The 26476-nt window shown below is 47.8% G+C and overlaps 2 protein-coding genes across 6 annotated transcripts in view; one reads left to right on the forward strand and one right to left on the reverse strand.

The window, feature by feature from the left end:
• The window catches only part of LOC309381608 (chromosome-associated kinesin KIF4-like), a 53075-nt gene extending 29990 nt beyond the window's left edge, over nt 1-23085 (reverse strand). For 3 of the 5 annotated variants that reach the window (XM_081932785.1, XM_081932786.1, XM_081932784.1), the window contains exons 1-17: nt 22849-23084; nt 20672-20813; nt 19772-19886; nt 18553-18743; nt 15681-15773; nt 14606-14772; nt 13839-13933; nt 11843-11962; nt 11169-11344; nt 10956-11017; nt 8839-8971; nt 6833-6891; nt 5327-5432; nt 4448-4504; nt 3614-3799; nt 2204-2307; nt 1963-2107 (exon numbers count right to left, since the gene is read on the reverse strand). In XM_081932785.1, coding sequence (XP_081788911.1) covers nt 1963-2107; nt 2204-2307; nt 3614-3799; nt 4448-4504; nt 5327-5432; nt 6833-6891; nt 8839-8971; nt 10956-11017; nt 11169-11344; nt 11843-11962; nt 13839-13933; nt 14606-14772; nt 15681-15773; nt 18553-18743; nt 19772-19886; nt 20672-20794 — 1932 coding nt within the window. In that variant the 5' untranslated portion in view covers nt 20795-20813; nt 22849-23084. Of the gene's footprint in view, nt 1-1962; nt 2108-2203; nt 2308-3613; nt 3800-4447; nt 4505-5326; nt 5433-6832; nt 6892-8838; nt 8972-10955; nt 11018-11168; nt 11345-11842; nt 11963-13838; nt 13934-14605; nt 14773-15680; nt 15774-18552; nt 18744-19771; nt 19887-20671; nt 20814-22848 lie in introns of all 5 variants that reach the window. The other 2 variants (XM_081932787.1, XM_081932783.1) reach the window with 2 other exon arrangements.
• Nucleotides 23086-23720: 635 nt separating this feature from the next.
• Nucleotides 23721-26476, forward strand: part of LOC309381634 (PDZ domain-containing protein 11) — a 9880-nt gene continuing 7124 nt past the window's right edge. Inside the window, exon 1 of the mRNA XM_081932833.1 lies at nt 23721-23855. The gene's annotated coding sequence lies outside the window, so the exon portion shown is untranslated. The remainder of the gene's footprint in view (nt 23856-26476) is intronic.

Genomic DNA, 26476 nt, shown 5'->3' on the forward strand with positions numbered 1-26476 from the left:
TTTAGGCATGTTTTCAAGCCGCGCGCGCGAGGGCATGCACGCGCACATTTGCGAACGGGTAGGGAGTGAACACCACCCCTGGGCGACAAGGAAACGCGAGGCATTTTGTCGGTAAAAATAAACGCCTCACATTTTTAGCAACGGCCTAAGGGAATGGAGAGATTACATCACTAGCCGTCTTTCACCTGCGATAATTAATGGAGGGGGCTTCCACATTTCAGGGGGTCACAGACCCTCAAATATGTGTACTATATGCATCTACGCATTTGCTTTCTTTCATATGCCAAGGTACATTCAGCTGGCTGACTTTGGGCCAATCACCAGGAGACGGCGAGTTCTAGTCCTGTTTTAGGAATGAAAGCGAGCTCGGAAAACTTTGAGCCAATCACTAGGAGATGGTGAATTCAAGTCCTGCCTTAGGCATGAAAGCCATCTGGGTGACTTTGGGCCAATCATCAGGAGACTGGGAGTTCTAGTCCTGCTTTAGGCATGAAAGCCATCTGGGTGACTTTGGATTAATCACCAGGAGACTGGGAGTTCTAGTCCTGCCTTAGGCATGAAAACCATCTGGGTGACTTTGGATTAATCACCAGGAGACTGGGAGTTCTAGTCCTGCCTTAGGCATGAAAACCATCTGGGTGACTTTGGATTAATCACCAGGAGACTGGGAGATCTAGTCCTGCCTTAGGCATGAAAGCCATCTGGGTGACTTTGGATTAATCACCAGGAGACTGGGAGTTCTAGTCCTGCCTTAGGCATGAAAGCCATCTGGGTGACTTTGGATTAATCACCAGGAGACTGGGAGTTCTAGTCCTGCTTTAGGCATGAAAGCCATCTGGGTGACTTTGGATTAATCACCAGGAGACTGGGAGTTCTAGTCCTGCCTTAGGCATGAAAACCATCTGGGTGACTTTGGATTAATCACCAGGAGACTGGGAGTTCTAGTCCTGCCTTAGGCATGAAAGCCATCTGGGTGACTTTGGATTAATCACCAGGAGACTGGGAGTTCTAGTCCTGCCTTAGGCATGAAAGCCATCTGGGTGACTTTGGATTAATCACCAGGAGACTGGGAGTTCTAGTCCTGCTTTAGGCATGAAAGCCATCTGGGTGACTTTGGATTAATCACCAGAAGACTGGGAGTTCTAGTCCTGCCTTAGGCATGAAAACCATCTGGGTGACTTTGGATTAATCACCAGGAGACTGGGAGATCTAGTCCTGCCTTAGGCATGAAAGCCATCTGGATGACTTTGGATTAATCACCAGGAGACTGGGAGTTCTAGTCCTGCTTTAGGCATGAAAGCCATCTGGGTGACTTTGGATTAAATACCAGGAGACTGGGAGTTCTAGTCCTGCCTTAGGCATGAAAACCATCTGGGTGACTTTGGATTAATCACCAGGAGACTGGGAGATCTAGTCCTGCCTTAGGCATGAAAGCCATCTGGGTGACTTTGGATTAATCACCAGGAGACTGGGAGATCTAGTCCTGCCTTAGGCATGAAAGCCATCTGGGTGACTTTGGATTAAATACCAGGAGACTGGGAGTTCTAGTCCTGCTTTAGGCATGAAAGCCATCTGGGTGACTTTGGATTAAATACCAGGAGACTGGGAGTTCTAGTCCTGCCTTAGGCATGAAAACCATCTGGGTGACTTTGGATTAATCACCAGGAGACTGGGAGTTCTAGTCTTGCCTTAGGCATGAAAGCCATCTGGGTGACTTTGGATTAATCACCAGGAGACTGGGAGTTCTAGTCTTGCCTTAGGCATGAAAGCCATCTGGGTGACTTTGGGCCAATCATCGGGAGACGGTGACTTCTAGTCCTGCCTTAAGGCATCACCAAGCTGGCTGACTTGGGGCCAGTCTCTCTCTCTCTCTCTCTCTCTCTCTCTGCGTAACCCACCTCACAGGGTTGTTGTGGGGAAAATGAGAGGCAACCAAGACAGAAACCAACAAATATTGCTTACCCGGATCTCTTGGTGGAGCTTGGAGACGGTCTGCTCGCTGGATTCCTTCATTTTCAGCAGCTTGGATTGTTCCTTCAGCTTCTTCTTTAGCTCAGTCATCTCCCCTTCCAGCTCCTGCAGACGTTTCCGGCGACGCTCGCTCAGCCTGAGAAAGAGATCGGAGCCAGATCTTCTGAGTCCAGCAACCCCATTCGGAGACTCTTCCCTAAGGGGGTAAAGCCCAGGCACCCGTGTTTCTTACTTGGCTTGGGTGACGTCTTTCTTGGTCATGTGAAGGGCGAGGACCAAGTCTTCCTTCTCCTTCTGCAGCTTGGCCACCTCCCCTTCCAGGTTCTGGATGTTTATCTTGTTGAAGGAAAGAAAGAAAAAAAAAAAAGGCAACTTGGCATCTTGGGGGGTAGGTGTTTCAAGTCAAATTGCCCAGATGCCACAAAGGGTCAACGTCCTCTAGCCAACCGGCCTTGCTCAACTCTTTCAATTTCTCCTTTTGAAGTCAAACTAGCTGAAGACTTCTTAGAAGTAACCAAGTCCTTGGTTTGCAACCATTCTGTTGTGGTCTGTCGGCCGCCAACCCCTCCATCAGCCAAATCAGAGAGAGAGGGAGAGGGAGAGAGAGAGAGAGAGAGAGAGAGGGAGAGAGAGAGAGAGAGAGAGAGAGAGAGAGAGAGAGAGAGAGAGAGAGTGGGACAGAGAGACAAAGACAGTGACAGACAAAGACAGACATAGAGAAAGAGAGAGAAAGAGACACACAAACACACACACACAGAGACAAAGACAGAGAGACAAAGACAGAGTGACAAAGAGAGAGAGAGTGACAAAGACAGACAGACAGAGAGAGAGGGAGGGGGGAGAGAGAGAGAGAGAGAGAAAGAGAGGGAGGGGAGGGAGAGAGACAGAGAGAGAGAGAGAGAGATGGAGTGTGGGCCATCCATCACCCCTCAGATGGAAAGTCAACAGCCCCCAGGTTTGGAGGTGACTGATGAGGAAGAACAACTGGGTCCAGTGCCTGATGTGTGGATGCACAGGAGGCAGAGGAGAGGAGAACAATGGAAATCTATGGGCCGGTCCTCAGGACAGAAGATCCACCGCTGCTAGCGAAGCCCCACCCTAGCTCTGGGGATAAAAGACAGGGGGCGGAGATGAATAGGTGTGGAAGACAACTATTTATCTTCCTGCTGGACAGACTTGATAGCCTGCGATGAGAGGGAAACTTTTTGGCCAGCGCTCCTAATAAAGGAACCATTGATTGAACTTCAGAGGGTCTGTGGCATTTGGGGAGCTGGGTCAGAACACTTGCAAGAGGTTTCCTGTGGGTCTTATAAGTGATGTTTTGAAGGGACTTTTGTTCTTGGGAGAAATGGGAGCACACGACCAAGACAGGTACACGAAAGGAATTGACTTCTGCTTTTTGGTTTAGCACTTAAGACTTATACACCGCTTCATGGTGCTTTACGGCCCTCTCTAAGCGGTTTACAGAGTCAGCCTCTTGCCCTCCAACAATCTGGGTCCTCCTTTGACCGACCTCAGAAGAAAGGACGGAAGGATGAGTCAACCTTGTGCCCGGTGAGATCTGAACTGCCAAGCTACTGGCAGCCGGCGATCAGCAGAAGTAGCCCGTAGTGCTGCGTTCTAACCACGGTGGCAAGCTTACTTGGGACTGGCACTGGATGGGTTCCAGCTGGCGGTTGCTCTGGCAAAGTTTCCGAGCCAGGGCCTCCTTCAGAGCGAGGGCTTGGTTAAGTTCCAGCAGCTCCTTGGACATCTGAGCTTGTTGGAGGGCATACTGAGCCGCGTAGTCGTCTGAAGACTGGGGGGCTTCCAGGTCTCCCGAAGACGCCTGGAGAAGAGAGAAGACGAAGGAGACGACGCTGAAGAAGTTTTTACATCGTCACGCGGCGTTGCTCAATGCGGACAGCAGCACTTATACGCCACTTCCCAGGGCTTGGCCACTTTTAAGGTGGGCGGGTGGGCTTCAATTCCCAGAATTCTTCAAACTACAGCATGAACAGAATAGAATTCAGAAGAAATAGAAATAGAATAGAATAACAGGGCTTAGAAGGGACCTTGGAGGTCCTCTATAGTCCAGCCCCCTGCTTAGGCAGGAAACCCTACATCACTTTAGACAAATGGTTATCCAACATCTTCTTTAAAACTTCCCGTGTTGGAGCATTCACAACTTCTGGAGGCAAGTTGTTCCACTGATTGCCATATTTTTCGGTGTATAAGATGCACCCCCCCCCCCAAAAAAAGTGGGTGGAAATGTCTGTGCGTCTTATTCAGCAAATGTTGGGGGAGCCAAGCCCACCCACCGTCCTCCACCCACCCAGCAATTGGCCTCCTTCCAGCAAAATGCCTGGTCAGCTTCAGCAGCCTGATTTAGCATGAGCAGCTGATTGGCGGTTGGATCTGCCTCCTGGAATGCCACTTATCAGCTGTTCCAGGCTGCTGTGGGGCTGATTGTAAGTTGAGAACTCCCTGTACTTACAGAATTGGAAGGCTGTTCTGTTACGTCCATGTCAGCTATAGCAGGAGGATTTTCTTTCTGCGGAAAACACATAAAATAATACAATTTTAGGAGGGAAGGAGAGAGAGAGGGATGGGGTCCTTAAGATCCAAAACTTTCTTAAGCAGATCCCAAAGAAAGTAAAGAGATAAGAGAAGGAAAATTTCCTTCTTAGCAAAAAAATTATACAATAACAGGGTTTGGTTTAAATGGTTGTTACCAGAAGGCATGTTGATTTTTTGGGAGAGCAGTAGAATCAGAATGAATACAGTTGCGGAAGCAGAGGCTTTTATGAAAAAACATACTGCTCTCTTAGGTGACGAGGGGGATGATGTCACACAAGAAACAAAGCAGGGAGGGGCTGAGGCTATGCCAGTGGAGGGGGGGGGGGGAGGATGCGACAACAAGAAGACTCGATCACAAAAGTGAATTGAAACACTAATCTAAATGTTGTTACAATGTATTTTCAAGGAAGGGACAAAAGTAAAATGATTGAAACATATTGATGATTTTGTGTAAACTTAAAACTGCTGATATCTATGCAAAAGTGTATAGTTTTTTATTTCTCCTTTTTTGTAAAAGTTGCAAGACCCGGGGGAGCTTCTCTCTCCCCCCCCCCCCCGCACGAGCTGTCAAAATGTTCCATAACCTCTTAACCCCTTTTCCCTTGTAAATCTTTTAAAATCAATAAAAAAAAAATTGACAACAAAAAAGATCCAAAACTAGCAAATGGGGCTCTGAAAACAAAACAAAGTTACTTTGAAGGTCGGGCCTCTCTACCACACCATTCCTTTGGGAAACTGAGGCTGCCGACCGCTGGGTTCCCTTAAAGAGACCTGTGTTTTTCCGAATAAGCCTCACCGGCAGCTGAGCGATCGTTTGTTGTAACTGGACAAATAGTCCCAGGTGATCTTTCAGTTCTTCGTCCTCCACCGATGTCAGCAGCTTCGGCAGGTCTAGTTGTAACCTGAAATTTCAAGATGAAATAGAAATATAGAATCCTAGGGCTGGAAGGGACCTCAGGGGTCTTCTAGTCCAACCCCCTGCTCAAGGCAGGAGACCCAATACCATTTCTGATAGATGGCTGTTCACTCTCTTCTTAGAAACCCTCCAATGTTGGAGCATCTAATCAGCTCCACTGATTAATTGGATGGGAGGACTGTGGGAAATTGGGAGGGGGGATTGTACGGAGTTGGGTGACATGCAGCCATAACAATGTTCTTTTTAGAAAGCCAAGGTCATCTTTGTCTCTGTACCTGGCTGGAACAGGATGGGTGGACTGTGGGAAATTGGGAGGGGGGATTGTACGGAGTTGGGTGACATGCAGCCATAACAACGTTCTTTTTAGAAAGCCAAGGTCATCTTTGTCTCTGTACCTGGCTGGAACAGGATGGGTGGACTGTGGGAAATTGGGAGGGGGGATTGTACGGAGTTGGGTGACATGCAGCCATAACAACGTTCTTTTTAGAAAGCCAAGGTCATCTTTGTCTCTGCACCTGGCTGGAACAGGATGGGTGGACTGTGGGAAATTGGGAGGGGGGATTGTACGGAGTTGGGTGACATGCAGCCATAACAACGTTCTTTTTAGAAAGCCAAGGTCATCTTTGTCTCTGCACCTGGCTGGAACAGGATGGGTGGACTGTGGGAAATTGGGAGGGGGGATTGTACGGAGTTGGGTGACATGCAGCCATAACAACGTTCTTTTTAGAAAGCCAAGGTCATCTTTGTCTCTGCACCTGGCCGGAACTGGATGGGTGGACTCTGCCTTTGTGGCAGTGGGAGATTGGACCATGTGATGGACTTGTGGATGTGGGGCAGGATCTTGAACTTTCAACTGAGTGGGGAAAACCGGGAAGCTTTCAGATTTGGGGTCTTCTAGTCCAACCCCCAAGTTCTAATCGAGCTACTTGAAGTTGCTCCCGTAAAATGGAATATTTGGTTGGCTGGTAGCTGGCGACCCCCAGCTTCCCGCTGAACTTCGCCACCCCCCCCCCCAATTTTCATTTGTGCCCAGGGATCTTAAGCGAATCGCTGCGGTTGCTGGGCGAATTTTGCGGTCGTTAAGTGAACCCAGCTTCCCCCGTGGACTACGCTTGTGGGAAAGGTCGCAAATGGAGATCAGTAGGCGGCAACCATCATAAATACAAAATCTCAAATTTGGATCAGGTGACCGCGAGGGACGCTGCGACACTCCGTCGTAAAGGGAAGGCCAATCATTAAGTTTCTTTTTTTCCAACGCCGCCATAGCTTCGAATGGTCGCCAAACAAGGCCAACCCCGTATCCAGCTCCCTTTCCATATTTCTGATGCAGCGGTAGAGCCCACGCAGCAAACAGTCGCTAAGCAGGCGCGCGAAGGAGCTACTTACGCCGTGTGCTCTCGGAGCTCTTCCATCTTTAGGGTGAACCTCTCGTTCTGCTGTTCCGTCTGCGGAAATTGGAAAAAGGCTTATTATTATTAGGGGAGATTCCATAGCGCAAGTTAAGCCTTGTACGGGAAGTCTCAACTTACGACCATAATCGAGGCCAACATTTATGGTGCCAAATGAGAAACTTGTGAAGTGGGTTTTGCCACAATTTAACGCGTTTCTTTGCTCCGTTTGTTAAATTAGTCACACGGTTGTTAAGCGAATACAGCTCCTCTCTCTCCCCCCCCCCGCTTAGCTTTGTCCGAAGGTCGCAAAAGGGGATCACGTTTGCGGCCATCTTAAGTATGAACCCGCTGTGAGCATTTGAACGTAAAACATATGACCCTGGGGATGCTGCGATGATCATAAGTGTAAAAAATGATCTTAAGGCACTTTTTCCGACCACCGTTTTTAATTTCGAATGGTCACTAGATTAGATTGAGTGGGAAGGGACCTTATAGGTCATCTAATCCAACCCCTCGTCCAAAGCAGGAGACCCTACACCATTTCTGACCCATGGCAGTCCATTCTCTTCTTGAAAGCCTCCAGGGAGGAAGCTCCCGCAACTTCTGAACGCAACTTCTGTTCCATGGGTGGATTGTTCTCACTGTCAGGAAATTCCTCCTTATTTCCAGGTTGAATCTCTCTCCTTGGTCAGTTTCCATCCATCATTCCTTGTCTGGCCTTTGGACGCTTTGGAGAATAGCTTGACCCACCCTCCCCTCTGGGGCAGCCTCTCAAATATTGGAAGACTGTCCTCATGTCTGCCCTGGTCCTTCTCTTTACTAGACTAGCCAGGCCCAGTTCCTGCAACCGTTCATCGTATGTTTGAGCCTCCAGTCCCTGAATCATCCTGGTTGCTCTTCTCTGCGCTCTTTCCAGAATCTCAACATCCTTTTTTATAGTGTGGTGACTGGATGCCGGATTCTAGCTGTGCTCTTACTAAGGCTTTATAGTGGTATTAGTTGATCTTGATTCTATCCCTCTGTTGATGCAGCCTAGAACTGTGTTGGCTTTTTTGGCTGCCGCTGCACACGGCTGGCTCCTATTTAGCTGGTTGTCCACTAAGACTCCAAGATCCCTCTCCCAATGACCGCCATTAAGCCAGGTTTCACCCAGTTTATAGGTGTCCTTTGGGGGTTTTCTTGCCTAAGTGTTGGACTTGACTTTTCTCTACATTGAATTTCACTTTGTCAGCTAGGGTCCAGGGTTCAAGTCTACCAAGATCCATCTGGATCTTGAGCCTATCTTCTTGGGTGTTAGATATTCCAGCCAGCTTAGTATCATCTGCAAATTTGCTAAATTTCCCTTCTATTCCCTCATCGGAGTCGTTTATGAAGATGCTGAAGAGTCCGGGGCCTAAGACAGAACCTTGTAGTATCCCACTGCTTACTTCCCTCCATGTAGACTTAGACCCATTAAAGACTTACTCATTGAGTATGGTTTGTCAGCCAGTTGCGAATCCATCTGGTGGTGACGCTATCTATCTCATTTTTTTTCTAGCTTACTAAGAAGTAGGTTGTGGTCTACTTTGTCAAATGCCTTGCTGAAGTCTAAGTAGTTATACAATAATACAATACAATAGCAGAGTTGGAAGGGACCTTGGAGGTCTTCTAGTCCAACCCCCTGCTTAGGCAGGAAACCCTATACTGTTCCAGACAAATGGCTATCCAACATCTTCTTAAAGACTTCCAGTGTTGGGGCATTCACAACTTCTGGAGGCAACTTCTGTTCCACTGATGAATTGTTCTCACTGTCAGGAAGTTTTTGCAACATAATATAAAGTATATTATACGCACAGCATTTCGGAAGGGAAGGCTTAACACCTGCTACATTTTTTTTTCCCCACCAAAGGAGAATGTGAATTCTTCTTTTTTGAAGGGGGAAAGGGGTGGACGGATCCTTTAGCAAGAAATTTCTGCCCCAGGGAGGGACGAACAGCACTTCTGGTAACTGTAGGGCCTTACCACGATCACCCTCTCCAACAACTGAGCAATCTGACCGGCCGCTTCGCTCAAGCCACGGCTGAGTTTTTCATTTTCCTCCAGGAGCGAGTGATTTTTCTCCATCAGGGCTGGGAGGTTTTCAACAGGTTCGCCTCTATCGAGGGAAAAGAAGGGAAGCATTGAGACCCATCCCAATGTGCCTCTTATATTGTCAGGCCTCTCCAAATTGGGTCACTTTTAAGAAACTGGTGGACTTTTTGACTCCCAGAATTCTTTCCCCACATGGTGTGACGGGGCTGGGGGGATTCTGGGAGCCGGAAATCCAACAAGTTTCAAAAGTGTCCAGATTTTAGATACCAAAATCGGGTAGCTAATGAAATGGAAAAGAACGGCAATGTCTTTCGGTTTCTTCCCAGGTGCGATTCAAGCGCTACGTGGCAGGAGGTCTGGCTACCTGAAGGCTCACCTTTCCTAAGGACATCTACCTGTCCCAGCAGGTCAGATAGAGTTGAACGTGCTTCTAGTCCCTTCTCCCCCAAACACTGCCATCTGATGGGGGTCTAGGAAGTGGACTGGGGTAGCCCCTTTTCCTTATGAAACACCTGAAGTTTGGCACACCTCCAGCAACGGTAATATTCAGGCGGTTCGGGCTTGCCCCCTGCCCAGGCTCTATGCCGTCCTATTTAGCAATAGCAATAGCCCTTAGACTTATATAATGCTTCATAGTGCTTGACAGCGCTCTCTAAGCGGTTTACAGAGTCAGCCTCTTGCCCCCCACCAATCTGGGCTGTCCTTTTACCGACCTCGGAAGGAAGGACGGAAGGCGGAGTCAACCTTGAGCCTGGTGAGATTTGAATTGCCATCTCTGCAGTCAGCAGAAGTAGCCTGCAGGACAGCACTCTAACCACTGCGCTGCGTTTTCTAAGCCGCACGCTTGCGAGCAAAGTGCCCCCGCGGAAGGCCACGCACGTTCACAAAGCGAGTAGGGGCGTGGTGAGCCGGTGGTAAACTTATGTGAAACCCACCTGTGACCTCCACCCTTTTAACCTTCCAGAAGTTTTAAAAGACCTGCCTGTTAACAGTCAATTGGACGATGGCATGTTAGCCACCAGGGTGTGGTGGTTTTAATCCCCAAGGTGCTTTTTTTTAAGAGGCAACTGGACTTTCTGGTTTGTTTTTTGAGCCATCTACATCCCAATTAAACAGCCCTCTCTCAACAGAGGGGGAAGGATATGACATCACCTATCTCCAGGCTCCAACAGGGTCCTTTCAGCAGTTCCAAGAAGCCTCCATACCCATTTGCACCCACTCAGGTGACCCCCGAGGACACAAATCAAACTTCCAAGTGGACTCTCTCAAAGGATGCAAATGTCCAGCTGCCTGCAAGGAATATAAAAGCCTTCCATTCCCCCACCCTCCAGTCAAGAGTTGAAGCAGCTTCTTGGAGGAGAAAGGAAAACACCTTCAAAAGAAAAACCAGGAAGCCTCTTGAAAGAAGCACCTTGGGGATAAATAACCATGACCTGGATGACTTGAGAATCTCCACAGATACTGTGGCTGTAATGTTTTAGGTTTCAACAATTGCATAGCTTTTAGAATGACTTTTTAAATGTTTTTCTAATGTTGGATGGTGAGTCCCCAGTTAAGTTGAAAGATGGGAACCTGTTTTAATAATGTTTTAAATAATGTAAAATGAAGAAAAGATGGGACAGTTTCCTAAAAGTCACCCGTAAGTCCCGTTTAGGCTGACGGCTTCCTTATTTATGTTACGTTCTGAGAGTGGGAACAGTTACTTATTTTGGAGAGATAAAAGACTCTACAAAAATTTAATTCCTCCCCTCAACCGTAAATCAAATACTTCAGAAGCCCCGTGCAATCAAGATCAAGAAGATATTTATAGGTCTTTCTTGGTGATCTCTGAGCTTGGTGCTTTTCTTGCAGACGTTTCATGACCCAACTAGGTAACATCATCAGCGCTACAACCATTTTTTTGTTTTGTTTTATTACGCCTGCAAGAAAACAACCCAGCTCGGAGAGCACCGAGGATCCCACAATCAAGTTTTAAGACGAGAAAAAGAAGAGTGGGGATTTCCTTGGGGGGGCCAGAGAAAAATCTGAGCGACCCCCTCATTCCTTACCGAAGAGACACCGGCAGAGTTCCCCCATGGGCTTGAAGCAGTAACACTTGCAATTCTTGGACCTGAAAACCAGAACAGAGGCAAAGGGCCTGGATTTTAGAATATTACCAGACTTTATCAAAATGTAAGGTTAAGGAGCTTGTCCCAGTCAACGAGGAGACTTCTCAGAGTCTTTTAACGCCCACCGCGCGTGCCAGGCTGTCTCCATCTCACCTGCAGCCTCAACTGGGTGATCTCGGCCGCTTGAGGGTCAATATTCACAATTGGCTTGTTCTTTATTTTTCGAGCCCGATCTGCATAGCGAAGGGTGTTCAATGTCTCTTCGAGGTTGGAGTCGGCCGGGCTCACGCAGGCAATCATCAGGGTGTGGCTGTTGCCCCCCAAGGAATCTGAAACGGAAGCAGGCGTGGAAAAAAACAGCCTCGGCTGAGTTATAGAGACGAGGAGCAGCGAGAAACCTGGTGGTCTCCTCTCCCTATTCAGAGCGGCTGGGCCTCAACTCCATTGGATTAGAGAAGAGGTACTGGTACTAAGTCTGGGAGCAGCGAAAGCAAGGCAAGATCTGATTCAAAACGTACAAAGGTTCCACATTGAGAGTCACCCCAAATTAACATCCAGGACGACGTTATGGGAAATCTGCTCTGCAGGTATTTCTCGCATCTGCCATCTCAGGACGGTTGGCCTTGACGGAGTATAAACAACTCCTCTCCGCAGCGCCGTAATTCATGAGCGCAAACTTCCCTCCCAGTTCTCATGAGGCTACTACACACCAGCTCGCTTCCCCATCCCAAATACCCATGCCCCCACATCCCTGTTTCTAGGGCAGCCAAGAGCAAGCACGCCACAGAAACCCATGCTGGAGATCCGGCTGACGCCATCGTTCTCACCTTGCAGAAGTCTGGTTAACTTCGAGTCGCGATAAGGGACAAAGCTGCCTTTCTTGGATTCGTCCCCCAGAGCGCTGATGACGTTTCCCAGGCAAAGCAGCCCTTTGTTGATGTTAATTCCTGCGAGAGACAGTTACGGAAGCAAACGGATCATCTTGACGCCATCTTTCTGCATCCCTGAACCACAGGGATGTAGGATCAACCCTCGTTGTGCAAAATACAGGCAGCCCTTGAATTACGATTGCAACTGAGCCTGGAAGAGGCGATGGTTGCAACGTGAGTCACTATGTAACCGGACCCGTTTTTTTTTTAAGTTTTTCAAACGGTCATTAAGCGAGTCGTTAAGCGAACCCATGGTTCACTACGGGTGTTTATAACTAGAACTGGAAGCGAACATCAATTTCAGGCAAAATTGTGGTCATATGATTGTGGGAGGTTGCAAATAGACTTTGAAAAGCTCTCAAGTGTGTTCACAGTTCATGCAACTGTGTGGGTGTCGTAACTTCGAAACGGGTTCCCTCAACTGATGACAACTGAGCCCAAAATTTCCATCGCTAAGCAAGGCAGCTGTTCAACAAGCTTTGCCCCAATTTGCCACCTTTCTTGCCGTGGCCGTTAAACAGATCGCTGCCATTGTTAAGTGAGCCACCTGGTCGGGAAGAGAATCTGGCTTCCCTGCGGATTTTGCTTGTCTGAAGGTTGTAAAAACGGACCCCCGCGTTCCTGGGATACTGCAACCGTCATAAATGCGAACCACTTGGCAAGAGCCCGAATTTTGATCCCGTAACCATGGGAACGCTGGGACGATTGTCGGTGTTAAAACGGTCATAAGTCACTTTTTTAGTGCTGGTCGTAACTTTCAACGTTCACTAAAGGAATGGCTGTAAGTCAAGGGCTACCTATAGTAAGTAGATCTCGGGAGGTCGGTTGTAACTTCACGTGGTCACTAAGAAATCAGTCGTAAGTCAAGGACTATCTGTAAACCAGCTAGTTTAGCTACTGGTATTTCCTTTTTAGTAACGTAAAGGAAAAATTAAGGGCCATTTCTCGGGGTTTCCAACAGCTAGCAGTTCCATTCCACCAAAGAAGTTGGCCTTGATTTGGTAGTCCCAAAGGTGCTTTTTTTTCAAGAGGCAACTGGATTTCCTGGTTTTTCTTTGAAGACATTTCACTTCTCACCCAAGAAGTGGTCCCATGCTACACCTCTTTTAGGTGGCCTGCACTGGTTGCCGGTTGTCTTCCGGGTGCGATTCAAGGTACTAATTATGACCTTTAAAGCGCTCCATGGCTTAGGCCCAGGGTACCTGCGAGACCACCTACTGCCACCATTAGCCTCCCACCGTCCAGTACGATCCCACAGAGTTGGCCTCCTCAGGGTGCCGTTGGCCAGACAGTGTCGGCTGGTGACCCCCAGGGGAAGAGCCTTCTCTGTGGGAGCGCCTTCCCTCTGGAATGAGCTGCCCCCGGAGCTTCGCATAATCCCTGACCTCCGGCTCTTCCGACGCGCCCTAAAAAGTTGGCTTTCCCAGCAAGCCGGCCTGGCCTGTTAATTTTATTTAATTTTTAAAATGTGAGTGTTATATAAATTGGGTTTCTTTTTTGGACTGTTTCTAATTTCCTTTTAACTTTTGTATTATCTGTTTTTTAATGCTGTTCGCCGCCCTGAGTCCTTTGGGAGAAGGGCGGCATATAAATCTAATAAATCCAATCCAATCCAAGCTTCTTTAGCTCTGAATGGATGGAGGGGAATGGAAGGATTTGACTTTCTAAAAGGATGCAAGTGACCAGCTGTCTGCAGGGAGTATAAATCCTTCCCTTCCCCACCTCCAGTCAGAGCTGAAGAAGCTTCTTGGAGGAGAAGCGAAAAGCCTTCAAATGAAAAGAACCAGAAAGTCCAGTTGCCTCTGGGGAAAAAAAAACACCTTTGGGACAACCATGACTTAGATAACTGAAAATCTCCATAGACCCATGATTTAGTAAATTTCCCCCTTTTCACCTTCTCGCAACCGTTCTCCTTCCGCTTTCGTCTTCTTCTGCCTCTCCGACCCAGCCAGGTCCACCAGATGCAATTTTGAAAGAAAGCTAACGTTCCTAAACGGGAAACAGTCCGTTAACTCAAGCTGCCGGGATTTGAGAAAGTGCTTAAATGTGGAATATTTAAAACACTTGACTGGATCTCCCGTGGCTGAATTACATTAGGAAACCCACAAGAGCAAAACAAGGAGGCGTTTTCCTGTCCTTCAATCTCTCTTGTGCTCCTAGAACTCCAGTTTATTTAGATTTCTTTTTAATTCCCGCATTGGTCATTTTTAAATAAACAATTCAAGGTGGCAAACGCACATAATCTTTTCTCTTCCCTCCCGTTTTCCTCACAACAACCCTGTGAGTTGAGTTGAGTAGAGTAGAGTAGAGAGAGGGACTGGCCCAAAGTCACCCGGCCGACTTTCGTGCCTAAGGTAGAACTATAACTTACTGTCTCCTGGTGATTGACACAAAGCCACCCACACTGCTTTCGTGCCCCAGGTAGAACTATAACTCACTATCTCCTAGTGATTGACCCAGTCGCCGACATCGCTTTCATGTCTCAGGTAGAACTGTAACTCACAGTCCCCTGGTGATTGAGCCAAAGTCACCCCGGCGGCTTTCATGCCTAAGGGAGGATCTCGAACTCACCTCCATCTCCTGGTTTCTTACTAGACTAAACCTATCAAAAAGGCTGCAAGGCCCCATAAAAAGATTGGTTACCCAGACACTTTTTCTTACTCGTCAGCCTTGCTTTTCTGCTCCACGCAGACGGTGAAGATGGCATGGGAGCGGGAGGACTGCGTATTCATCGCTGTGGCTGCTACCGTTCGGGAGTTGTTGCCTTGTTCCAGGCAGTGGACCGTCTCCTGCGCACTCGACACCATGTGCTCCGTCAGACCCACAATCTGTGTGGAAGCAAGAGGAGGTGGGGAAAAATTCCTCATGTTCCCGAGACTGGCATCCCAACACACCAGGCTGAATTTTGGCCCACGCCTGTGACGTCGTAAAATGTGATTTTTATCCTCTTTTATTAGACTTCCTTCAGGGCTCCAGCCCCCGAGAGACACAAGGGCATGATTCCGCACTTGCAATCATTTAGAAATACAATACAATACAATACAATAGTAGAGTTGGAAGGGACCTTGGAGGTCTTCTAGTCCAACCCCCTGCCTAGGCAGGAAACCCTATACCGTTTCAGACAAATGGCTATCCAACATCTTCTTAAAGACTTCCAGTGTTGGGGCATTCACAACTTCTGGAGGCAACTTCTGTTCCACTGATTAATTGTTCTAACTGTCAGGAAATTTCTCCTCAGTTCTAAGTTGCTTCTCTCCTTGATTAGTTTCCACCCATTGCTTCTTGTTCTGTCCTCAGGTGCCCTGGAGAATAGTTTGACTCCCTCTTCTTTGGGGCAACCCCTGAGATATTGGAACACTGCTATCATGTCTCCCCTAGTCCTTCTTTCTCTTAAGCTAAACATACCCAGTTCATGCAACCGTTCTTCATATGTTTTAGTCTCCAGTCCCCTAATCCTCTTTGTTGCTCTTCTCTGCACTCTTTCTAAGGTCTCCACATCTTTTTTATAGAACCATAGAACCATTGGGCCGGAAGGGACCTCAGAGGTCTTCTAGTCCAACCCCCTGCTCAAGGCAGGAGACCCGATGCCATCCCAAACAAACAGTTGTCCCATCTCTTCAATGTCGGAGCATCTACGACGTCGTTCTACTGATTAATTGTCAGGAAATTCCATCTAATTTCTAGATACTCGATGTTTCTCCCTTAGATTTAGCAAAGTATTAAGAAAGTATCCTACCTTAATGCCTCCCTTGGGGTCTTCCCGAATGCTTATCTGAGAACTTCTTTCCTTGCCCGCTGCCAAGAGATCTAAGATGTCTTCGTTGTAAATCTGAAGGCGTTAGAAGGCAAACAAGCTGAAGGGAGCAGGCCGTAAACCAGAGTGGGGAACTACGGCCCCTTTAAGGACCTGTGGACTTCAACTCCCAGGATCCCTGAGCCTGCTATGCTTTAATGAGCTGCAAACTTTAACCCTGGGAGTTAAAGGGATTCTGGGAGTTAAACTTCAGAGATCGTAAAAGGGCCATGGTTTCCCACCTTCTGCAATAAATAAAAGCTGCGTGGCCTTACATTAGCTGACGGTAGAATCCGTTTTCAAATGAACTAACAAGAGTTTCTGTGGAACTGTTTTAGCTTGGAAGTCAAATGTAGGTTAAACAGCTAGCTAGCAGGCTGCCTGCTTAAAATAATCACCCTTTAAACGGTCAGGAAAATGTTTCTAAATTGTTCTTCAAATGTATTTATCAACTGAAAACTTTTCACTGGTAGTTTGGTGGCCAAAGGACAGTGCTGGTTATTTATCGGTCAATATATTTGTTTTCGTAGATTTTCACGGGTGTAGGTATGCTGGTTTTGTTGCATTCGGGTCTTTTCCCGTGTAAGGTTGAGATTGTCTTTGCAACGTTTCGGCAGGATCTCACCTGCCATCTTCAAGCGTGGGCTCAAAATGGGAACGGAGCTGCCGTCTTTCTGTAAGTCTTGGTGGGAGGGGATGGGGTGCTGGCTTTGTTTCAGTAAGTGGAATGATTGGTTGTGTGGTTGTATCATGATTGGTAGATTGGTGCTGATTGGTGCTGGCTGTGTGTGCATTGTTGTTTTGTATTGTAATGGCTTGGGTGGTGGGTGGTGTTCGTTTGTTGGCTAGGGCTGGTTTCCAGATGTTTGGTAGGCGGCAAAATTCTCCACAAGCACAATATCAGGACAGCCTTCACCACTGACCAAAAAAATAGCCAACATCTTAAGAAACCCCAAAGACAAAATCCAGCTAGAAAACCAAGGAGTCTACGAAATACCATGCAAAATCTGCCCAGCAATATACATAGGACAAACAAACAGGAGAATAAATGCACGCATCACAGAACACAAAAACGCAGTAAGAAAAAAAGAAAAAACTTCTTCCCTTTTCCAGCACCTTAAAGCTACAGGACACGAAATCAACTTTGAAGGAGCCAGGTTAATCTCCAAAACAGAACACCTCCACAAGAGAATAATCATGGAAGCCATCGAAATAGAGAAACACCCCCACAGCATGAACAAACGTGATACCTCCCGCCTACCAAACATCTGGAAACCAGCCCTAGCCAACAAACGAACACCACCCACCACCCAAGCCGTTAAAATACAAAACAACAATGCACACACAACCTGCACCAATCAGCACCAATCTACCAATCATGATACAACCACACAACCAATCATTCCACTTACTGAAACAAAGCCAGCACCCCATCCCCTCCCACCAAGACTTACAGAAAGACGGCAGCTCCGTTCCCAATTTAAGCCCACATTTTAAGCCCACAGCTTGAAGATGGCAGGTGAGATCCTGCCGAAATGTATGTATATATATGTATGTATGTATGTATGTATGTATGTATGTATGTATGTATGTGTTGTATTTGTACTGATAAATAAATAAAGGGGTTGTAACACAAATACATACATACATACATACATACATACATACATACATCTTACTCTTGATTTAACTGTGTTGTTAGTAGGCTTTGGTTTATTATTTTATTGAACTGTAAAGTGGTGGTTTGATTAAAGCAGTAAACACCACCCCAATCAAGGACCCACCAGCTCAGAGCTAACAGGAGCAGCCTTATCAGGGAATTCCTACTACTAGGGCAAGCACAGAGAGCGAACCCCACTCCCTTCCAGCGCTGATAACGTTACCTAATCAAGCCACGAAATGTCTGCCAGAAACCAACCCAGCTGAGACAACCCAAAGGGCCCCATATTCCTCCTTCCTCCTCGTCTTCTCCTTCTGTTTCTCCTGCACTCTGCAAAACCTACTCCCCGCTACCACTGACGATTCTCCCTAGTTGGACCATGAAACATCGGCAAGGAAACCACCAAGCTCAGAGTGGCACCAAGGACTCCTGAGGCCTCCTCTTCTCCGCAAGCCCCACTTCCCTCTAACACTGATGATGTTACCTAGTAGGGTCAGGAAATGTCTGCAAGAAAAGAGCCACGCTCAGAGAGCACCAAGGATCGCATAGTTCAACCTTGAGCTACAAATACACTCTTCTATCGGGGAAACTAATTAGTTGTTCAGGACCCCACTCAGATAGCCAATCAACCCGATTCTTCTTGACCGGTCCAATGCCCAACCCGTTCAAAGACCGCCTGGCTCCTGTTTCTCCTGCACTCTGCAAAACCTACTCCCCGCTACCACTGACGATTCTCCCTAGTTGGACCATGAAACATCGGCAAGGAAACCACCAAGCTCAGAGTGGCACCAAGGACTCCTGAGGCCTCCTCTTCTCCGCAAGCCCCACTTCCCTCTAACACTGATGATGTTACCTAGTAGGGCCAGGAAATGTCTGCAAGAAAAGAGCCACGCTCAGAGAGCACCAAGGATCGCATAGTTCAACCTTGAGCTACAAATACACTCTTCTATCGGGGAAACTAATTAGTTGTTCAGGACCCCACTCAGATAGCCAATCAACCCGATTCTTCTTGACCGGTCCAATGCCCAACCCGTTCAAAGACCGCCTGGCTCCTAATTAATTACAACCTTGTTTGAATTAAAAAAACAACAACACCCGGAATAAGCATGTCTGTGGCACAGTGCTGGCATCCTTTGGCTCCGAATCGAAACTTACCTCCAAGTAGGAGACTTTCAAGGCAAACTGCCACTCCACTTTCTGCTGCAGCTCTTGGAAAAGCAGCATGATGACCCGTGGAATGGCTCCGACCGCGGGGTCGTTCTCTTGGTCAGAAGTATACGTCCCGCCCATGGAATAGGTCTTCCCGGAGCCCGTCTGCCCGTAGGCTAAAACCGTGGCGTTGTAGCCTGGGTAGTGAGACAAAGCATAGAATCAAGATCACATGAAGTATTGGTATTTATGAAACCCTCAGTCAGGCAACCCTTGGAATGCGGCAACTTATTTCAGTCATCGCACTACCAAAAAAAAAAGATGTTGAGACTTTGGAGAAGTGAGAGGCAGTGGCTCAGTGGCTAAGAAGCTGAGCTTGTCGATCAGAAAGGTCGGCAGTTTGGCGGTTCGAATCCCTAGCGCCGCATCATGGAGGGAGCTCGTTACTTGTCCCAGCTTCTGCCAACCTAGCAGTTCGAAAGCATGTAAAAATGCAAGTAGAAAAATAGGAACCACCTTTGGTGGGAAAGTAACAGCGTTCCGTGCGCCTTCGGCATTGAGTCATGCCGACCACATGACCACAGAGACGTCTTCGGGCAGCGCTGGCTCTTTGGCTTTGAAATGGAGATGAGCACCGTCCCCTAGAGTCGGGAACAACTAGCACATCTGTGCGAGGGAAATCTTTACCTTACTTTGGGAAAAAGTGCAGAGAAGAGCAACTAAGATGATCAAAGGCCTGGAGACTAAAACATCGGAAGAACGGTTGCAGGATTTGGGTTTGGCTAGTCTAGAGAAAAGGAGGACTAGGGGGGACATGATAGCAGTCTTCCAGTATTTGAGGGGCTGCCACAAAGAAGGGGTGTGTGTCAATATTTCCCATAGCACCTGAAGGCAGGACAAGAAACAATAGATGGAAACTAATCAAGGAGAGAAGCAATCTAGAAATAAGGAGAAACTTCCTAACAGTGTGGGCAATTCACCAGCTTCTCTTCAGAAATTTGGGGGCGCCCACCACGGGATGTTTTTAAAGAGTCCAAACAGTCACTTATCTGAAATGGAACAGGAGTAAGTCACTTTTCGAGGGCCGCTGTAACTTTGGACGGTCTCTAAATGGAACGGTTGTAAGTCAAGGACTGTCTGTACATGTTTTGGGGGAACGTCAAAGACGAAGCGTGTCTCCGAGATTGAAATGTCGCCTGAATGCCCAGCTTCTAGAGGCTCTTACCAGAGAAAATCCCCCTTATAAGAGGGGCGATGCAGGAGTTGAAGACTTCCTCCTGCTCCGTTGATGGATCAAAGACATAGTCGTATGTAAAAGGTTTGTCCTTGCCTAGAATCACCTGCAGGAAAGGAGCAGAAAGAGAAGAGTCGTAACCATACCATCCTGCCGTCTTGCCTTACCCCCTAGTCCTCGTCCTACGGCCACAACGGGGCCCACAATTTCCATGCTAAGCAAGACAGGTAGTCGGTGAGTTTTGCCTCGTTTCGCGAGCTCTCTGGCCACGGTTGTTAAGTGAATCTGGCTTTCCCCCATTGACTTTGCTTGCCAAAGGGGGCCAAATGACCTTGGGGCTCTGCGACCGTCATAACTGCAGGTCAGTCGCCAAGTGTCCGAATTTCATTTATGTGACCACAGGGATGCTGCCACCGTTGGAAGGTGTGAGATACGGTCACAAGCAATTTTCCTCACTGCCATTCAGGGCGGATAAAAATCGATGACTTAAAAAAAAAATCAGATTTTTAAATTTTTGTATCAAATTATTTTTAATAAAATGCTTTGGGAGTAAAAATCTATCTACAGCTAGTTTTCCATTTAAGATACATTAATACGTTAGTTTCTTCAGCATGAAATGGGGCTTAGTTATGTAGCATGAGGCTGAATATTCTGCAATATTGAGACTGTCGGTGTGTCAAGAGCGGGTCAGAGGAGGAGCTGCTGCGAGACAGAGGTGACAGCTACTCTTTAAAAAGGATGATTTAAATCGACTTGATTTAAATCAAATCCACCATGCTGCCACTGTAATTTTGAAAGGTCAGTAAGCAAATGCTTCGAAGTCGAGGACTTCCTACATTAAGACATTGCCAGAAGAGCTAAAAAATTTCCCAGCTATGAATTTTCCCTCACCTGTGGCTCTCCAGGGACAAAAGATAAACACATCTGGCAACCCTCCGCAATTTCTTTGGGGACGAGCGGGCGGCATCTCAATGCTACCTTCACCGGGATTACACGGTCTTCCTCTTTAGGCATTGTATATTCTCGTACCTTCCTGAAAGAAATCACAAATGTTATTAAAACAAATGCAGCCTTTTTTCCCCCCGCCAGCAAGCAGTAATTTCCAAACATTGGCATCCATGTATAGGTTGGTGACAATCAACTGTGTAGTAAGGAGTAACCCTTTTTCCCCCCGGTATCAGGACTTATTTTATTCTTTTAAAAAGTAAATTCTACATGTAGTACACAAAGGCAATCTAGTTTAAAAAAAAGCTTTTCCGAGCATTTCATTAAGTGGGTCTGTCAATATTTGGAAAGTACAACAGAAATTTTAAAACTCTGAAACTACAACCCAATATTCTCACTGAATTTTAAAGTTCAGCTTTTAAGTGAATAAATCAGCTATTCCTCCAATTAAGGGCCATGTCTCCCACTGAAGATCATGGAGATGGATCTCTCGCACTCCAGGCATGATCTACATGGGTCAGACACCAGACACATACCCCTCAGCTGAGACTCCCATCAAAACCAGCAACCTACACTGACTTATCCGTTGGCAGGTTGATAATTGAACTCCTCATATGAATATTGCTAACACTACATAGAGGTTATGTCAGGGCAACTGGACTTGGATTTGAAGCATTTTGCTTCCTGTGCTGAGGTGAGTTTGCACCAACAAGAAAAGAAGCCCAGTTGCCATGATTCAACCTCCAGAAGACTCTTCCCTGAGAATTTTCCTTGACACATTGCCAATGTTAGGAAATTATTAGTCTACAAAAGGAAACTTTTTAAAGCTGAGCTCCACTCCTTGTGATTTGACAGACAGGGTCATATGGATTTCTTGGCAAAAGTACAGAGGCTGCTTGATTTTGCTTTCTAGGATGTAGGAGAACTTCCTGGTTTAACCTAACCCCTTTGGGGTTTCTTCATGGGGTCCCATCCAAATGCTAACCATCCTATCTAGCTTCTTGACATCAGCCAACTCCAGCAACTGCGTGGCTAACGTCCACGAGACAATGTCCACAAGAACCTTATTGGGCAACTCCCCTGTAAATCAAATCGGTATTAAGCCTCCAATGAAAAGGACCGAAGTGAAAACTCAAGGTTGATCGTTGCCAAAGCCAAACTAAAAGAAGTCGTGGTCGCTTCAGTTTTTTTTTTTTAAAGTCACCAATTCTATTCTTCCCTGCCATTTCTCACCCAACCACAGATCTCTTTGGCTGTCAAAAGCAGGGCCGTTCAGCCCAACCCAAATCTCCCAAGCCTTCCAATTGCGGGAGAAAAAAACAGGAGGGTGAGCTGTTCCCCAAAGGAGCATCACTTTTATTCCCCTTAAAAAAAAAATAAAGTTTCCCAAACTTTCCAGCTTCGTGGACCGGAAGGGAAAAGAGATGGTTTCACATGAGCAGCGGGCAGCTCTCCAAAAAGCTTCAGTGGGCCACAACCCACTGGTCTAACATCTGTTTAAAGGCTTCCCCATGAAGGAAAGTCCAGGCCCTCCCAAGCCTTTTGGGGCTTTCTCAGGAATGTTTTGTTTTAAGTGTGATCCAACCAAAATCCGCTTCCTTGTCATTTCAGCGAATCATCTCCCGATTTTTGGAAGAGCTCCAAGCCGTTCTTCTCTCTTCAAATCCTTGAAGATGGTTGACATGTCTTCCCTGTCTCGTGACCAGGCTAAACCTCTCTGGACTTGAGATTCTGGAGGGGGGTCGTGAGTGCGAAAGATCCACTCTCACACCCTCTCCCCTGAAAGGTTGGGGGGATTGCTGGCCAAGCTCTTCCATTTTGGGAGGGGGAGGAAGGGGGGACCCCTTCCCAAAAGCAGCATCCCTTCGAACAGCATCCCTTTCAAAATGTGAAACTCGAGGGGGGAAAAAGTGGAAACAGCCCCGGCGAAGCCACGAGGGAGGAACGAAGATCCAAGAATCCCCTCGGAAGAGAAGCCAGGCGAGGATCCCCGCTCCGGCCACGGGCTGCCTTCCTCCCCCCCCTTCCCCGCCCCGGACGGTTCCTTCCTCCGAAGGGCCACAATGCGGGGGAGGCCGCCTGGTCTCGGGCTCCAAAGCCCCGGAACGGCAGCCCAGGCCTACCTCGCAGGGTTGTTGTTTTGTGACCCCCACCGAAGCAACCCCCTCACAAATGCAAAAAAAGGCGGGAAACGATGGGCGCCTCAGGGAAAAGGCGCCTCTTCTTCCCTCCGACGGATTCCCGAAGCCTTCCAAGCGCGCGGCTCCGCCGGACGGTGGGAAAAAAAGAAACGTCGCAGCTGACAAGACGGCTCGCCTCACCGGCCGACCGTTAAGGCGGTCCTCCTTCGGGCCCGCCCACGTTTAAATGTGGCGCCAAGCCTCGGGGGGGCGGGGCACGTCGGCCGCGACGTCAGGACGCATGCGCCCGCCCGCGCGTGTATGGTTTCCTAGGCTACGGAGGTGGGGGGGGGAAGCCGCCAAAGGAGGGTCGAATGTGGTGGTTGGGGCCGGAAGGGGCTTCCGAGAAGCATTTTCGGGGACGGTTTCTCGGTGGGGAGAGGCGGCGGACAGGGTGGAGGTCTTCTCTGCCCCCGTGAGGCAAGTAAACGGCGGAGGCGCCGTTTTCCTGATTGGCGTTGCTCTATTCCTCAGGACTCTATGGCGCCGTAGTCGACGTCGATGTCAAAGCCGCCCCTTTAGCCTCGCCCCTATGTCACGTGGGTCGGATGAAGCGGGTCTTTTTTTTTTCAAATGATGAAAAAGGCGCATTGTCAGCGGCGCCCTTTTTTTACCTCACCCACCGCCAGGCGGCGTTGCCATGGCAACCCCCCCTTAGCGGGCTTCCCTCGCGCTTCCAGCCAATCCGAGCGCCGTCTCTACCGTCATGCAAGAACAGGCGGCCCAATAGCAGGAGGGAAATGGCTTTCCCTCCTTCCGATTGGCTTGACTGGGGAGGAAAAGCCTGCTTGGATTGGAGGAAGGAAAACAGGGAGGCGGGGCCTTCCGGATTCCCTCAGACCAGCCGCCTGAGGCCGGCGGGGAAGGTGGGCCGTTCCCGGAAGCCAGGCCGCGGAAGGAGAGCGACGAGGGCGGCCTGCGGAACTCCCAGAGACTGGAGGCTGAGTCAGGTCGGTCCTCGGAAGAGCCGGGGCTGCGGGGATTGGAGAGACGCTGCCGGAGAGCGTCGTTTCTGCGGAGGGAAACGAGGGGAGGCGAGGCGGCCGGGCCTTCGGGGCTCATAGTTCCTTCCTTGTCCTCGTTTTACGACTGCGAGGCCTTAGGGACAGGGAGGCCCCCATTTCTGTCTATGCCTGGGTGTCTAAATATGTGTATATCAATAACAATTGCTCTGTGTATCTTTGTATGTAAGGAAATTGATTAATATGTATATAGCATATTTAATATAATACACACACACACACACATATACATACATACATAATACATACATATACACACAGAAACATCTATATGTGTATGTGTGTGTATGTATGCATATGTAATAATAATAATAGCCTTTATTGTCATTGTGCATCATGTATAAAATGAAATGGGTGTGTGTGTGTGTGTGTGTGTGTGTCTTCATGTATATCAGTGGTGGGATATGACCGATAGGCCCCGGTATGGGCGTACCGGTACCTGCTGGGAGCACCAGGTACCGTTCTGGTACGGTGCTCCGGAGGGCCTAGCCCGTCCTCCTTACTGGTATTTGAGCCAATCGGGGCTTCCGCGCATGGAGAGTATGGCGCCTGCGCGACACTCCGCCGAGCAGCTGGAGCGTCATGGGCGGTAAGTACGCATGCGCTTGCTGTGGTGGATGCCCGGCCCTATTGTACCGTACCAGTTGCAACGGGATCTGGAACCCACCACTGATGTATATTATACCTGTATACACCTACATACATCTCTGTGTGTGTATTTGTTTTCGTAGATTTTCACGGGTGCAGGTATGCTGGTCTTGTTGTATTCGGGTCTTTTCCCGTGTTAAGATTGAGATTGCCTTGGCAACGTTTCAGCGAGGTCCCACTCGCCATCTTCAGGCTGGGTTTTGGGCTTAAAGCGTGATCGGAGCTGCCGTCTTTCTATAAATCTTGGTGGGTGGGTGTGGAGTGCTGGCTTTGTTTCAGTAAGTGGATTGATTGGCTGTGTTGTTGTATCATGATTGGTAGATTGGTGCTGGCTGTGGGTCCGTTGTTGTTCCGTGTTGTAACGGCCTGGGTGGTGGGTGGGGCTTGTTTGTTGACCAGGGCTGGTTTCCAGATGTCTGGTAGGCGGGAGTTATCGTCACGTTTATTCATGTTGTGAGGGTGTTTCTCTATTTCGATGGCTTCCATACTTATTCTCTTGTTGAAGTGTTTTGTTTTGGAGATTAACCTGGATTAACCCAAAACTGAACACTTCAACAAGAGAATAATTATGGAAGCCATCGAAATAGAGAAACATCCCACAACACGAAGGCAATCCAGTTAAAAAAAGCTTTCCTGAGCATTTCATTAAGTGGGTCTGTCAATATTTGGAAAGTACAACAGAAATTTTAAAACTCTGAAACTACAACCCAATATTCTCACTGAATTTAAAGTTCAGCTTTTAAGTGAATAAATCAGCTATTCCCCCAATTAAGGGCCATGTCTCCCACTGAAGATCATGGAGATGGATCTCTCACACTCCAGGCATGATCTACATGGGTCAGACACCAGACAGACACATACCCCTCAGCTGAGACTCCCATCAAAACCAGCAACCTACACTGACTTATCCGTTGGCAGGTTGATAACTGAACTCCTCATATGAATATTGCTAACACTACATAGAAGTTATGGCAGGGCAACTGGACTTGGATTTGAAGCATTTTGCTTCTTGGATTAACCCAAAACTGAACACTTCAACAAGAGAATAATTATGGAAGCCATCGAAATAGAGAAACATCCCACAACACGAATAAACGTGATGATACTTCCCGCTAACAGACGTCTGGAAACCAGCCCTGGTCAACAACAAACGAGCCCCACCCACCACCCAGGCCGTTACAACACAAAACAACAATGGACTCACAGCCAGCACCAATCAGCACCAATCTACCAAACATGATACAGCCACACATCTAATCCATCTACTTACTGAAACAAAGCCAGCACTCCACATGCCCCCCACCAAGATTTATAGAAAGACGACAGCTGCGACCACGCCTTACTCACACAAGCACGAAGCCGAAATCACCAGCCTGAAGATGGCGAGTGGGACCTCGTCAAAACGTTGCCAAGACAATCTCAATCTTACATGGGAAAAGACCTGAATACAACAAGACCAGCATACACACACACACACACACACACACACACACACACATACATACAGATATATATATATATATATACACACACACACACACACACATATATATATATATGTGTGTGTACACATTCACATAGTGTATAGCAAAGTTCAATAATTTATTGAAATAGATACAGATATATAGAGAAGAGAAGAGAATAGCAGAGTTGGAAGGGACCTTGGAGGTCTTCTAGTCCAACCCCCTGCGTAGGCAGGAAGCCCTACAGCACTTCAGACAAATGGTTTTCCAATCTCTTCTTAAACACTTCCAGTATTGGAGCATACCCAATCAGGCTTTTGAGCGCATGCATTAAAATAAGCCCTCCCCAAAAATAAGCCCTCCCCAAATGCTTACTTTGGGGGGTCAAAAGAAAATAAGACCTTGTCTTACACACACACACACACATACACAGAGAGA

Source organism: Natrix helvetica (assembly GCF_964273705.1).
Source record: "Natrix helvetica genome assembly, chromosome: Z".
Lineage (NCBI taxonomy): Eukaryota > Metazoa > Chordata > Lepidosauria > Squamata > Natricidae > Natrix > Natrix helvetica.